The 14,787-nt window shown below is 39.9% G+C and overlaps 1 protein-coding gene across 2 annotated transcripts; it reads right to left on the reverse strand.

The window, feature by feature from the left end:
- Positions 1–6,211: 6,211 nt before the first annotated feature.
- Positions 6,212–8,216, reverse strand: TKTL2 (transketolase like 2). 2 transcript variants are annotated; one of them, XM_012808133.2, is made up of 2 exons: positions 7,921–8,141; positions 6,267–7,806 (listed from the first exon to the last, which is right to left on the reverse strand). In XM_012808133.2, exons 1-2 carry the CDS (start codon positions 8,001–8,003, stop codon positions 6,267–6,269), a joined length of 1,623 nt encoding a protein of 540 aa, XP_012663587.1. In that variant the 5' UTR covers positions 8,004–8,141. The 2 variants fall into 2 exon arrangements, with proteins under 2 accessions (XP_003794747.2, XP_012663587.1); XM_003794699.3 differs by having other exon boundaries at positions 6,212–8,216.
- Positions 8,217–14,787: the final 6,571 nt, after the last annotated feature.

Below are 14,787 nucleotides of genomic sequence, written 5' to 3' on the forward strand. Positions count from 1 at the left end.
TTGCATTCCTATGAGGGTGTTTTGGTATAAATAGATATAGAGTATTCCAACAACCTTGCAGTATCCAAAAAAATGACAATATTAACCAGTCTGAAAATTTCTTTTTTCTTTTTTAAGTTAATGTGAGCATACAAACAACTAGGTTACAATATTTGCATGTGTTAGGTAGTGACCCTCTTATAGTTGTGTCCTGTACCCTTGCAAATTTCTAAGAAATAAATTTGATTTGTACAGCCGGTTAAATTAGATTTTTAATGCAATTGATGTATGAGGTCGGACAATTAAGTTTGAGAACTCATCCTAGAAAAAGTGCTGCATACATTGTTGCTGAATATCACTACTGTCACCTTAAAGTACTCCCCTTCGGAAGCACTGCACCTGTTCCATCGCATAGACCACCTTTCAAAGCAATTTTGGAACCTTTGTCTGGGATGCCCATCAGAGCTGTCCTAGTACAAAGTCTGACAACTAAGTTCACAAACTTGCACTGTATGCTTATGTTGGCAGCACTGTATAAACAACTCAGTAAGATCTCATAACCTTGGTATATCAGTGTCTCACAACTGTGCTCGTGTCAATGTGTGGCAGTATCTTGCTGAGTGGTGCTCATTATTGTTGCATGTTTTCATATGCCCATATGACAACAGCTCTAATGGCCATTCCAGAAAAAGAGTTCCAAAATTGCTTTGAGAGGAGACCTGGCATTGGTGTCAGTGCATAGCTTCCTGGGGTGGGGGCACGTCAATGGTGACTACAGTGATATTCAGCAGTAAGTACCACTATTCAGGTAAGTAGCACTTTTTCTAGGATGAGTTCTCAAACTTAACTGTCCTACCATTATATATCCTGTATTTGGCATTGATTCCTTAACTAGAGAGTAGATGCTATCAGACTAGTTCAGGGAAAAGTGTTTAGTGCAAGCAAAAAGATGAAATTAAAATATACCTTTTAGACCTGAGGTTTAGGGTAGACTACCATGTATCTCAGTGATTTTCAGGAACAACTAACTTGGTCCAAAGGTAATTTCCTTTGTTCTGTTTTGCTGTCAGTCATTTTGTGTATAAATGGGAGCTTTAACTCTTCAGTGGTGCTCTAGGGACAGAGCAGCAGAGGCAAAGCTAAAGAGTCAAATATCTATCAGACTGAGAAATATAAATCAAATATGAGACAGCAATTTAGCAGCATCTAGGGACCTAGGGAAGTTTATACCATTGTTTCTTAGAAGTACAGATAACATTGTCTCCTGAACTGACAGAAAAGGTCAGGTATGTGTGCGTTGGCTGGACTCACACAGACATGGCAGAATCAACTTACGTTTGCTTCCATCTGTTTCTTAGTATCCCACTGGTAAATCTGGGATCACATTTTTGCTATTTTCGTGTATTTTATCTTTATAAAGTTACTATTTATACTGAATAAAAATCTAAATAGGAAACATAACTTGGGGAAACCAAATACAATGACAGTAAAGAGCTATAATGGAATTTTGAAATGTTTTAGAAACAAGCAATGTTTTCTTTTTCTGAGAGTAAGTTTCCTCATATGTAGAGCTAGTCATAAAACACATATTTCAAAGTTATTTTTACAATTATGTGAGATAAATTTAAATTCAGGCTCTTGAATATGATAGCTCTGTGGACCTTGTTAAGTTAGGAATACAAACCCTCTATAGTGTAATAGTATTTATCATTCATGTAATATAAGTAATATCACAGACACATACATATTATTTTGTGTGTGTGCCTATGTGTGCACCGGCTTTCAATCACATCCTTAAGATACTTGTGGTATAATTTTGTAATTATTAATCCATAATCCATAATACAAAGACTTTCTTAATCAACATTCACTAAAACAATTTTTCATTGGGGAAATACATTTCTGTTCATGATATAATTTGACTAGAAATTTTATGTGTATCGCTTTGCCTTTGAAGGCATCATGACAAAAGAATCTGGAAAACTCAGAGCCCATTCACTTAGAGCAGTGTTTTTCCACCACTTTTATCTCATAGCACACTTGAAGCTATAGTTCAACTTCTGTTGCACACTTAAACTATGTTGATCAAAAAACGAGTAAAAAAGAATATACTTCCTGTGTTTTGAACTTCTTTCAAAAATAATTTAATTAATGGTCTTTAAAAATTTTCATAGGACACCTAAGATCCTCTCTCGGTGCACACGGATCCTCACTCATAGACCTAGAGGATCAACCTCTCCAGGTCTGGAGCTCTGTGTAGTCCTGTGTCTTCCACTTATGGAGTAATCCTGCCCCAGCTGAATGGCTGTTTTTCCCTTCAGAATATCACGGATTCTAGAACTGATAATCAGTGGTACGTTACAGTACTATCTCTTGGTTCTTTACAGCCAGGGAAACTTCTGATTCTATCAGTATTCGTTCTTAGTGGCAAATGCCCACACCATACTGGCTGTTATATAATTTTGAATTTTACTAATTCTACTCATGCCTATCTTGGAGCAGATGTTTAGCCATTGTGTCTTTTAAAGTATATGACAATAGAGTAGGGACTTCCCTGAGCTACACTTTTGGAGTTCTCCCCCTCTCCCAGATGATTCTGTGAGAAATCATCACTTGGGGGAATCTCTCATAGATTTTCTTGATCCTTCTTCCAATAATTTCTCCAAATGGACTACTATCCCCTCCGTGTTGAACATCAGTGCTGATCTATAAACTCAGCAAGGGTTAGGGCCAACTGATCCCCACTGAGGCTAATGGCAAGTATGTAGCTACTCTAAGAGTTAGTGGTCTGTTTCTAGGGGAGATGACACCTTTCTGTTGTTGCCAAGTTGCAGACATCACACAGAAATACTCCTCAGTATGACAACCTCTGGCAAGCCTGCAACCTCTAGTCTTGCTAACACTTTGCAGGCAAATATAAAGGTGGTCTCAAGGCCTGAACTCCAAAGCTTCAGGCCTTACCACTTGTACTGTGGAAGCATCTCTCACCAATACTTTACGCCACGGTTTGCAAATTTTAATGTAAAAAGATAGTAAATATTTTAGGTTTACAGGCTATGTGTCGTTGTGTAGTCTGCCACAACTACGCAACTCTGCTGTTATAACTGCAGAGCAGCCACAGAGAACACACAACAGAATGTGCATGTGTGTTTCTTAAAACTTCACTCAGGGACGCTGAATTTCATATAATTTCACTTATCACAAAGTAGTACTCTTCTAATACTTTCAACAAGTTAAAAATGTAGAAAACATTCTTAGCTAACAGTCATACCAAAACAGGTTGAAGGGAAGGCCAGATTTTGCCTGTTACTTGTGTTTGCCAAATGTCTCTATTCCGACCTTGTAACTCTATGGTCAGGGAAGCAAGCCTCTGTCTAAATCAACATCCAACCTTGCAGTGAGATACCTGTCCTCCCTTCCTGCAGTTAACCCCAACCTTGTAAGCAATTCTCTTAGGAATCCCCTCCCCACCAATGTCAGGGAAGGGACTTAGTTCTGTGCCTCCTCCAATCTCCTATGGAAAAGAGAAAGTGGCTTCTATTATAAGAACAGTAGGCATTCTCCCTCCTATCACAATAATGTCCCAGGACCTCTCTTACATATCAAAAACAGCTCAATATTTCTTAAACTCCCAAAGCACACCCTTTATGATTTGGCCCTGGAGAATTTAGTAATTCGATAAACTTGAGGATAACTCAAACTCAGTTGTTCCTATTATTGTTACATAATTTGAAAAGCAGAAACATTGAGGCTTTTACTTTTTCTTGAAAGTATTTTTTCCCCAAGCAGAACCCTTCATTGAACTTCTAGATAGCTTAAGAGCCGTTGATATTTTAAATAAAGAAAATAAAATCTCACTGTCTTTAATTGCCTCTAAAAAATAAAATCTCACTGTCCTTTACTGTCTCTAAAAATCATAGAAATCAAATGACCTGGCAGCCACTCGCCATCTGCATGATCAGTGCCATTCTCAGATGACTGCCTGTAAGCACCTACTTCTGCAACCAGTGAGACAGCTGCTGGTGGTCCCCAGAATATCACCAGGCTCTCCTGACAATCTAACAGGCCTTCTGCAAGGCAAAACAATCACCAGAGGGCCAGAGTTAAACCACTGATCAGGTTGTTCATCAAAACTACATCTTCACAAGCTTCAGCAGCCAAAGATTACCATCAGCAGCATCAGGACCAGTTACCATCAGGATGATTCTTTCCTAAGATTTCCATGGACATTTAAAAGATCTAGATTCAAGGCTAGAGAACATTTGGTATAACAAAATTGGGTATGATTTTCACACAAATCTCACCTGTTATTTCTTGTCTCTGAAGCTGATGGCCACTGGCTGCTAACTGGTGCAACAGAACCTTTACAGGATTCTGGGGGCTTCCTCACCCTCCTACAGAAAGAACAATTCCTGGGCAGCACCTGTGGCTCTAAGGAGGCGGGCACTGGCCCCAGATACCAGAGGTAGCGGGTTCAAACCTAGCCCGGGGCCAAAAAAAAAAAAAAAAAAGTACAATACCTGGTGGTCTGAAAGATTGCTTTAGAAGTTTAAAAAAACCTGACCTACTGTCATTACTAGAGGTGTGTTTATGCATATTTGGTTGGAAACAGACCATTTTGTAGCCCCCCCATTCATGTTACAAATGATAAAAGCTGAAGACCTTCCCCTGTAATGCAACCCCACATTATGATAATTTTGCATATTTTATCTGTTTTACTGTGTTTGGATCAGTGTTATCTCTTTCAAAGTTATGAAAGATGTAAGGATGTAGACTTGTTCTTAGCCCCTCTATTCATGGATAGATGGAATATTTGACTGGCATCAGTAGATTTGACTATATTAGAAGAGACACAGTCACAAATGACATGCTAGCAAATGCAGCTGGCTTGTTGTCGCTGCCAAATGTAAGGTAAAATTTTGCTTATTTGCATTTCTAAATTTTCACAATAATCCTATAAAAACTATTTTTATTTTTTACAAATAATCTTTAAATCTAAGGGTAATTACCATGATCATTTTATAAAAGAGGAAAACAGCTCAGAAAGGAAAAAACCTCAGTAGCAGAATGAGCAGGCCCTGGTTTCTCAAATTCCCAAGTTAGTATTTTTTGGTCTCCATCACACTTTCTCATACAATAATTGCCAAGACAAATTGTTATGCCTCTACAGAATTTAATAAGGATACTTAATGAGGGTCATGAAAATAAGGAACTAATTACCTGACATGGACACACTCGGAGTAATTTTCATTTCCTTTGGAACCCTCAGTCTATTTGCAATTTACCTGACTGGTTCTTCTTTCTCGCATTCCAAGAATATAATTTAAGCGCTCAGCTAAAAGTAAGGAATTTGCTTGAGGAACGGTTTCGTGGTTCATGTGTCATTCTCTAGTGATTTATCGCTAGCCCCAATCTTTTTTCAGGTTTGCTGTTGGAGGACATGCCTCTCTCTGCTTCTAATTTAGATATAAGCTTCTTCCTTGTTTAGGGTTTTATCAGAGAGAAACCAAATCCCACATACATGGCATAAAATAAACAAAGCAGTTGGTTTTAAAATGCTTTTATTATCTTGACATTAGTATCCTTAGTAGATGAATATAATCAGGTTAAGCAATTTGGTCCGGCCACCCGAGAAATTAAACATTTCTCAATCTTTACAAAACAGTGTGTATAGTATGCAGACCAGAAGAATTTCCATTTTCACTTAGGAGTTGCCACAAGCAGTGGGGTACATTATAAGGGTTTTCAAACTGCTCTATAGCCTCTATACTGTAGAAAGGAGACGAAAGGAAGCTCAGGGGGAAATTTCAAGGCAACTGCAGTCAAATATTATCCGGAAAACTGCAGATACAGAAAGACATTATATGAAAACTCAAATTTGCTTCAAAACCTAGGATATTAAACTACAATGTAAATTTTCTTACCATAGAAGTAAATCACGCTCATTTAATCATAAAGTTACCTCTACATTGATGCCCAGTCCAATTATTTGTAGCCTTATCAGAAACCTTTGTATTGTTTTATTTCCTACTATGTTACTTAAAATTTAACAACCCACTTTTATGATCAAGTGACATTTGTGTACACGGTCACAGATTAAGAGATGTAAATCTGAATTTCTGAATTAAGAATGAAGAAAGGTGTCGAATGACTTTGCTTTAAACAAAAACCCCACAACCTTACAAATACAAAACAATGGTTTTCTAACAAGCGTGAAGTTAATCTTAAAATATCAGTACTTTAAGACCAAATTCAACAGGCTTGACTTTTGAAGAAATGAACTTATTTTAGTTCATTAAAATATTTCTTACAGCTGATACAATGTGTCCAGCACTGATTCCAAACATATCCAGCAATTCACCAGGCTTCCCACTTTGAGGCAGGCCTGACACTGCCAGCTGATGAACAAGGATGTCAGGCTCCCTGGAGACGGCTGCACATACAGCTTCTCCAAGGCCACCTTCTTTGTGGTGATCCTCCACTGTGATAACCCGACCACCTGTGGCTTTTGCACTGGAGATAATGGTAGCAGCATCCAGAGGTTTAATAGTAAATGGGTCGATGACACGGATAGCAATACCTTGTTGAGAAAGATTGTCAGCTGCTGCTAAGGCTTCATGTAGAGTAATTCCAGCTCCAATAACTGTGACCTTGTCATTGTCACTGTGAAGGACCACTTTGGCCTGTCCAATCTCAAACTTTTCTTGTGCCGTATAAATAACTTCAGTTTCTGGTTGGCTGGTCCGTATGAAGCACATTCCTTTGGTGTTAGCAGCTAGATAAACAGCATGCTCTGTGGAGAGGGCATCACTGGGATAGAAAACAGTGCAATTGGGAATGCTTCGGAACATGGCTAGATCCTCCAGGGCCATCTGGGAGGGCCCATCTTCACCTATGGATACGCCACAATGAGAACCAATGAGGTTAATATTGGTTTGAGAGATGGCTCCCATTCGGATCTGATCAAATGCTCGAGTGAAAAAGGCGGAGAAAGTATTAGCAAAAACAATGGTTCGACCACGTGTAGCACAGCCCAGTGCCACACTCACCATGTTTTGCTCAGGAATAAAACACTCTATGAAACGTTCAGGGTGTTCTTTCTTGAATATCTCAGAAAAGGTGGGGTTCTTTGTGTCACTATCCAGAACAATAACTCTTTTGTTTTCATGGCCCAGTTTAGCCAGAGCCAAACCATAGGCTTTCTGAGTAGCTATCTTGTCGCCCATTTTGTAAGCAGGTGGAGAGGTCATTTGTATATTTGTGATGCTGATTTGAGGTGAATCTTCCACAGGGGGTTTCGATATGGGATTCCCCTGGGTCTGTATCTGACTTTGAATTAATTTGATAATTGCCTCTGCTCTTTCTTTCGGCACTGGTTTTCCGTGCCAATTTTCTGCATCTTCAATGTTTGGAATACCTCGACCCTTGAAGGTCTTGGCAACTATAGCAGTGGGCTTGTTCTTCACTTGGGCTGCCTGCGAAAAGGCTTGGCACAAAGCCTCCACATCGTGGCCATCCACTATGTAAGTGTTCCAGCCAAAGGCTTCACAGCGATTCTGATAGATGTCCGTGCAGTGCTCAAGGGGCGCGGTGCCACTCTGTCCCAAGCGGTTCACGTCGAAGACTGCCACAAGATTGTCCAAACTGTAGTGGGAAGCAAAGGCCAAAGCCTCCCAGACGGAGCCTTCCGAGGACTCGCCGTCCCCCATGAGGCAGAACACGCGGTAGCTAGCCTTGTCGAAGTACTTGCCGGTGTACGCCATTCCACAGGCTGCGCCTAATCCCTGCCCCAGGGATCCCGTTGCCACATCGACAAATGGCAGTCGCGGGGTGGGGTGTCCCTCCAAGTCGCAGTGGATTTTCCTCAAGTTCAGCAAGTCGGATTCACTGATGTCGCCCACCTCTGCCCAAGCGGCATAGAGGACTGGGGCAGCGTGGCCCTTGGAGAGGACGAAGCGGTCGTTGTCCGGGTGCTGCGGGTCCGTCCGCTTATACCGCATGGTGTGGAAGAAGAGGACAGACATGATCTCCGCAGCGCTGCAGCACGACGTGGGGTGGCCGGAGCTGGAGGCACACGTGGCTCTAATAGAGTGGATCCGCAGGCGGTTGGCAGCGTCCCGGAGCGCCTGCAGAGTCTTTGCATCGGGCTTGGCGTCGTCTGCCATGGCGCACCGCGGAGCTCCTGACGGTTCCCACAGAGAACTCATCGCTGCGCGCGCCCCTCCCCCCAAACGAACGCTGCATCGCGGGGCCGAATGCGCATGCCCGGGTTTCATAGGGCTACTTAGGAGCAAAAAGGGCAGAGGCCGGGCGGCTAGCGCCCTCGCGCGGAAGCCGCGTGCTCTGCTGAGCTCCCTCCACAAGGGCCTCGGCATCCCTGTCACTGCCCGCAACTGAATAGATTTTTAATAGTATTTACTTTGTCACTTAAATGTTCATCCTTACTAAAAATAATTAAATTGTATATACCTTTCCTTGTGTTATCAATTCAGAAAGGGACATACCCTTGTATTATAGATGACTACTTGTAATTGTTTTATGCATTAACACTGTGTCTGGTACACCTTCATTATATCAGAACATTAACTAAAAATAAAAGATTCAAGGTAACTTTGGTTCTACCCAATATGGTGAAACTAATCTCAATTTTCTCAGAGCAACTAAAAAATTTGAACTTCAGACTTACAAACAGAAATACAGTAATTTGAGAAAAATTTACAGAACACTTCTAAAACCATTCAATGGCAGAATACCTAGAACTGCAATTTTTCTAGTGTATTCTGAAGTATTGTGTGAAAATAATTAATTAGAGGCCATTAGGCTGAGGCAGCTCCAGTTCCACAGGTTCCTGAGTAAAGGGAAACCTAACTCAATGTAAATGATAAAATGAAAACTTAAGCTTTGCCAATCAGAATTCGCCACTAACTAGAGACTTTACCTTGGACTGACCCAAACAAAGCTCTAGCTCCATTTTGACTAATCAAAAGCCGCCTTGAGACCCTTCAATAGGAGCTGCCAATAAATGACTGAATGTTCAAATAAGCCCTTTAATATAATGTGCTTCAGTTTATCTCCTGATGACTGAACTACAAGTAACTTCTGAAAGTGTGTGCCAGTGAACACTCCTAGCAGGCAAACAGCATAGCTTGTCATTAAAAAACAAAACCCCCAAACACAATGGCAGTATATCACACTATGCCACCTTCAATGTTAAGTATCTTCGTTCTTTAGTAATAATTCTTAACCTTGACTTCACCTTAAAATGAAGACACTTAGAAAAATGAATGCCTCCCTAGACAAATTAAATTTTAATTTATGGGAGACTATTTTTAAAGTGGATCCTTTAATTTTAATTCATGTCAAAGTTAACAACATACAATCTGAAGATAGTCTTAGACTATGTTATTATCAGAACATTAATTCAAAAGAAGAAAGATCCAAGGTAACTTTTGTTCTACCCAATATGGTGAAACTAATCTCAATTTTCTCAGAGCAACTATAAATTCTGAACCTCAGACTTACGAACAGAAATACAGTAATTTGAAGAAAATTTATAGGAAGAACATTACTAAAACAATTCAGCGTTAGAATACCTATAACTGCAATTTTTAATTTTGGAAGATTCTCAACATTAGTTATAGTTTAGAATCATCTGGGGAATTTTTTCAAAATCTCATGTTCAGGCCACACCCCAAACTAATTAACTCAGAATTTCTGAGCAACAGTTCTAGGTAAAATTGATTTTTAAATTTCCCCCAGATGATTTCAATATTCAGTCAGGTTTGTGAACAACTAACTCAGGGAGTGTTGCTCCTCTTTAAATTACATTTATTGTCTTGCATTATATCTCAGAAAAATAGTTGAACATTAGCTGTTTCAACTAATTCTAGCATTTTAATTTTTAAGGACACATGTTAGAATAGGTGGTAACGGCATGGCAGTCATAAGATTTTAAGACATGTTAGAGTTGGACAAGTCCTTACCAGGTTAGCTTGTATCATCACTCCCCCGGTCCTCTGCATATTAACGTCTGCTTATCTTTTTAGACAAATAAAGGGACAGACAGTACAAGCAGATCAGATTAGGACTGGGAATAAAGAAGATGGGAATTAGAGAAAAAAACATAATAGTGTCACAAGAACAAACTGCTAGGCACTGACAGGAAAGCAGTTAACATAACCACAGATGGTTGATTGTGATTTTGCCCAAAGAGAGCTCTAATAATCTACACAACTGGTAAACATGAGCTTATAAAAATGATCTATGAGGCAGTGTTCACATGAGAAAAAGATAGAAGAAATGAGCACGATTTGACATTTCTTTCCAAGTTCCCAAATTCTTCCACTCATTTAACCTATTGCCCAATTATTTCCTAACGTATTAAACAGCACATGTCTAACACTAGTAAAGGTCAATTTTGTTAAGAAAAGAATGTGGTCCTGGGGATTTCATAGCCTAGATAGTGAGAATGAATTTCCCTCTGTCATTCTGTTAGATTGTGTGGATTTAGTATACTGTGTAGATAATAGTTGGTAAATTATTTTTAAAAATTATAAAGTGCTCTGAATTTTTTAAAGGGCTGTCTGGAAAGTTTTATAAGGGATGTCTGGACAGTTTTATGTATCTATACATAAATTATTAATACTTATTTTCTTTAAGCGTTTTAGTCCTTTAATACATATTTTAAAATATACAAGTGAAAGTAACTATTTAAATACAGAATGAGCATCCCACATCTGAAAACGTAAAACCCAAAATGCTCCCAAATCTGAAATGTTTTGAGTGCCCACATGTTGACCAAAGGCAATGCTCACTGGAGCACTTCAGACTTTTGCCTTTAGGATACTCAACAGGCAAGTAGAATGCAAATATGAAATCCCAAATAATTCAAAATATGAAACACTTCTGGTCCCTAGCACTTAAAATAAATAATATTCACTTTGTATAAAGTGTACCTAATTTGCTAATGCAAAATCACCCAGTGTGGCTCTGAATACAGTTTAGTCAAATAAATCAAACACAGACATGGCACCAGCTTCTATTGCCCCTACTTATAAGAGGGCATTACTGACAAAAGGCCAGCCAAGAGTTTTGAGTCGTCATGTCAAAAATGTTGTTGTCTTAGAAAAGTTCATTATGGCTCAGTGCCTGTGGTTCAAGCAGCTAAGGCTCCAGCCACATACACCTGAGCTGGCGGGTTTGAATCCAGCCTGGGCCTGCCAAACAACAATGATGGCTGCAACCAAAAAATAGCCAGGCATTGTGGCGGGTGCCTGTAATCCCAGCTATTTGGGAGGCAGAGGCAGGAGTTGGAGGTTGCTGTGAGCTGAGATGCCACAGCACTCTACCCAGGGTGACAGCTTGAGGCTCTGTCTCAAAAAAGAAAAAAAATTCATTATTAATTTAGAAGTCATTTTGGAAGCCATTCAGAAGTTTTCTGCAAATAGAATAAAAGTATTCTTTTGTAACTTTTAGTTTATCCACATGAAGTAGGGATTGCAAATTCAAGTCCTTACTGGATATTTAGGGAGGCAACATGAGAGCCAAATGGCAGGTATAAGGTAGGAGGGCTGGAGGGGCCAATGGCAAACTGGAGAATATAAACTCACCTGAAGGCATTCAAAATCCAAACATTTGTAAACGTTTTGTTAGACAAATAAAACTTACCTTCAGCCTGGCAATTTTGGCCCCTGAGTTAAAGTCTTTAAAAAACATATTTTTTGTGTTTCACTTTTGTTTAAAATTTTTTCACTCTAATTTTTTTTTTCTGTTAGTATGGAAAAGTACTGTAATATGTACTGCAATTGAAAATAATACCTAGCAAGATGACTACTACAAGTAGCTATAAAGGGAGTGAGGTAAACAGTGCAATTTCTACTGGGCTGCAGTGAAGCAGAGCACATGATTACCAATCACTCAGAGCTGCAACAAAGGCATACATTTCTCTATGTGATGGCGAATATGTAGAGGTTGGGAACACTTGACATTTTACCTACATCTTGTCTAAACTTTTGACTTTTGTGAAAATGGAATTATATGAAAGACACAAATGCTGAATTAATATTTTGCTTCATTGTTTAAATTTGATGAAGTACGGACCCGGTGAGAATAAGATTCTTGCGTAAGGCAGTTAGTTTTCTGGAAGAAAAAAAAAAGTGCTTTACCTTCCTGAATAATTGTTTTGAAAATTACAGCACAAGCTATGATTGCTTACGCTACTTTTTCTATAGTTTATAAGTCTTTATTCTGAGGGTGGAGGAGAAGACAGAGGCAGCAGGGTATTTAGGAAACCTGGTCTACCTCCCAGTCCCAGGGATGATCATAATTGATCTAACACCAGCATCAAACTACAACTCCCCTTTGCTAGTAACAGAGGTCCCAGTTCTGGGTAAGAAGATGTAAAAAGAATTCTGCTTTGGGTGGAAATAATTTTTATAAAATTTTTTTTTGCTGATAAACAGAAGCAGGTACAAGGAGAACTACAGTGTCTCCTTTTAATCTCCTCTGTCACCACCACCCCCACCACCACTACTACCACCAGAGCATGTGATGTTGGAGCCATGGCAGCCATCTTGTTACTATAATGCAACAAGCCTGAGAATGAACGTTAACATACTTAGTATGGTGGAATAGAGTAGAGTTTGAATCCTTCATAATGTAGGTCCACAGGCTTCTTGTTAAGAAGACATTAAATATTCTGCTGCAGGACAATGGTGAATTAAAACTGACAGACAGGCTCAGCACCCATACCTCAGAGGGTAGGGCGCCAGCTACATATGCCGAAGCTGGCAGGGTCGAGCCCGCCTAGGCCTGCTAAACAACAATGACAACTGCAACCAAAAATTAGCCGGACATTGTGGTAGGTGCCTGTACTCCCAGCTACTTGGGAGGCTGAGGCAATAGAATCACATAAGCCCAAGAGTTTGAGGGTGCTTGAGACTCTGTCTCAAAAATAAAAATAAAAATAAAAATAAAACTGACAGACCCTTAAGCAACAATATAAAGGAAGAAACTCAGGCACCTTGAGGTGTAAAATGCTGAGTTCTGAAGAAACAGTTTTTTCCAAACTCTTTTAATCTGTTTTTCTTCAGCTCAGTCTCAGCTGCATAGTTACAGTACAACAAAGGGTACGAAGAGTTAATGATTATATTTCTCAAGAAACCAGGGGGCTGTTATCTGTTACAAAGTTTTTCCCAAGGTGATTTTAGCTCAGTGTAAAGCTTCTTCTTTGGAGAAGGAGTTCTTCTGCAGCTACCTGCTGCTTTCTCAGGATCGTTAAGAAGTAGAAGATTGATTTCTCCTTCCTCATCCGCACTTTGAGACACCATTGATCAGGACTGGGGTCTCATCTCATTCATTGCCATTATGCATGGCTACTTGACAATATCGTTGAGCCATGAATGCTTTGCCTGTGGTCTCTTTTACCACAATTGCAGAGACTATGCTTCTGAGAAATTGAATACAGAGAGGTAATAAGCCAAGGTAAAAGCAAACATCTAATTATAAGAAGAAACTTATAATCATAGCTTTAAATCCTTCTAGTTTAGAAAACCATCCACTGAATGAAGAATCTGGGTTAAACCTATCCCACACTTGTATAGGTACATTTAACATTTTAGTTATCTTTTTAGTTATATCTTCAAGTACTTGTCTTTCACCATCAATGTGTAAGTAACAATTAAATTGAATTTTCTACACATTCCTTCAGCTGCTAAAAGGTAGTCTAAAGCCAATAGGTTTTGATAAACAGCAATTCTCATCTGGGTTTCTTCAAGGGCTAGTAGGGTTAAGGCTCTACTAGGTTCATTTATTACTACCTATAATACTGCTTGTAATTGGATAATCCTATTTAACATATATATTGGGGTTCTGTATCCTCATGACCTATCCTTAGCCCAGGTGGCTGGATCATAATATTGAATTATTCACTGAGGAGGCCATTCATTGTCTTTCCAATCTCCTATTGATACTGGAATTCCAGGCTCTTGATCTCAGCAGTTCGAAGAATGAAGCTACAGACCACAGGATCAGCAGTAGGTTAGGTTTTATTTAACAATACAAGTGTTAAAGCTCTCACAAAGAATCAAACCTCCTTGCAGAGCAGGATCAGCAGTAAGATGGGTTTTATAATACAAGTGTTACAGCTCTCACAAAGAACCAAACCTCCTCATTCTCCTGCTCTCTTTTGGAGGTCTGTGTTCGGGCTCTCTGCTTAGGGGCTTATATAGTGGCAGGTAACCAATGAGCTTTCAGGTCTTGAAAACAGACCAATCAGGAGCAGGTTTTGGAAACAGACCAATCAGGGATGCACTAGAGGAACTGACTTGCCAGAAGTCCACGTGAGGAGACAGCACAACCCCAGTGTCTTCCCCTGCTTGCATTGGGCTGAATTCCTCCATTGGCAGCAACAGCAACAGGTCCAGGGCCAAGGTGGCCGGTCTCAGCGCCACCTTGTCCGGTATCACTATTACCACATCACACTTTTGTCTTTTCTGTCTAGAAGCATAAACTGGAAAACCCAATAGTTCTCCAGTCTGTAGGGGCAGTAGGAAGAAGGAAGGTTTGCTCATACTTATTACACAACTCCCGCACCATCTGTCAGGAAGCGTAATGTAGGCCCAGTGTCTGCAGATCCAGCACAGACCTGGTGGAGCTGTCCAGTTAATGTGACCCCTGGATAGTTCCAAGCAGCTTTGGGCTTTGGGAATCTTCTCAGGGGGTTAGTTCAGTTATGTCCTTGCTCCACCGGGTAGTTCCATTGGTGTTTTCATTATTCGTTTTTAGGCCTAGATATGACAGCTTCTTTCC

Source organism: Otolemur garnettii, unplaced genomic scaffold, assembly GCF_000181295.1.
Source record: "Otolemur garnettii isolate 467f Iridium unplaced genomic scaffold, OtoGar3 scaffold00085, whole genome shotgun sequence".
In the NCBI taxonomy this organism is placed as follows: Eukaryota; Metazoa; Chordata; class Mammalia; order Primates; family Galagidae; genus Otolemur; species Otolemur garnettii.

What these genes read in the sequence shown, in the direction of transcription:
- TKTL2 (XM_003794699.3), bottom strand. Translation starts at nt 8,186, where the DNA reads ATGAGTTCTCTGTGGGAACCGTCAGGAGCTCCGCGGTGCGCCATGGCA.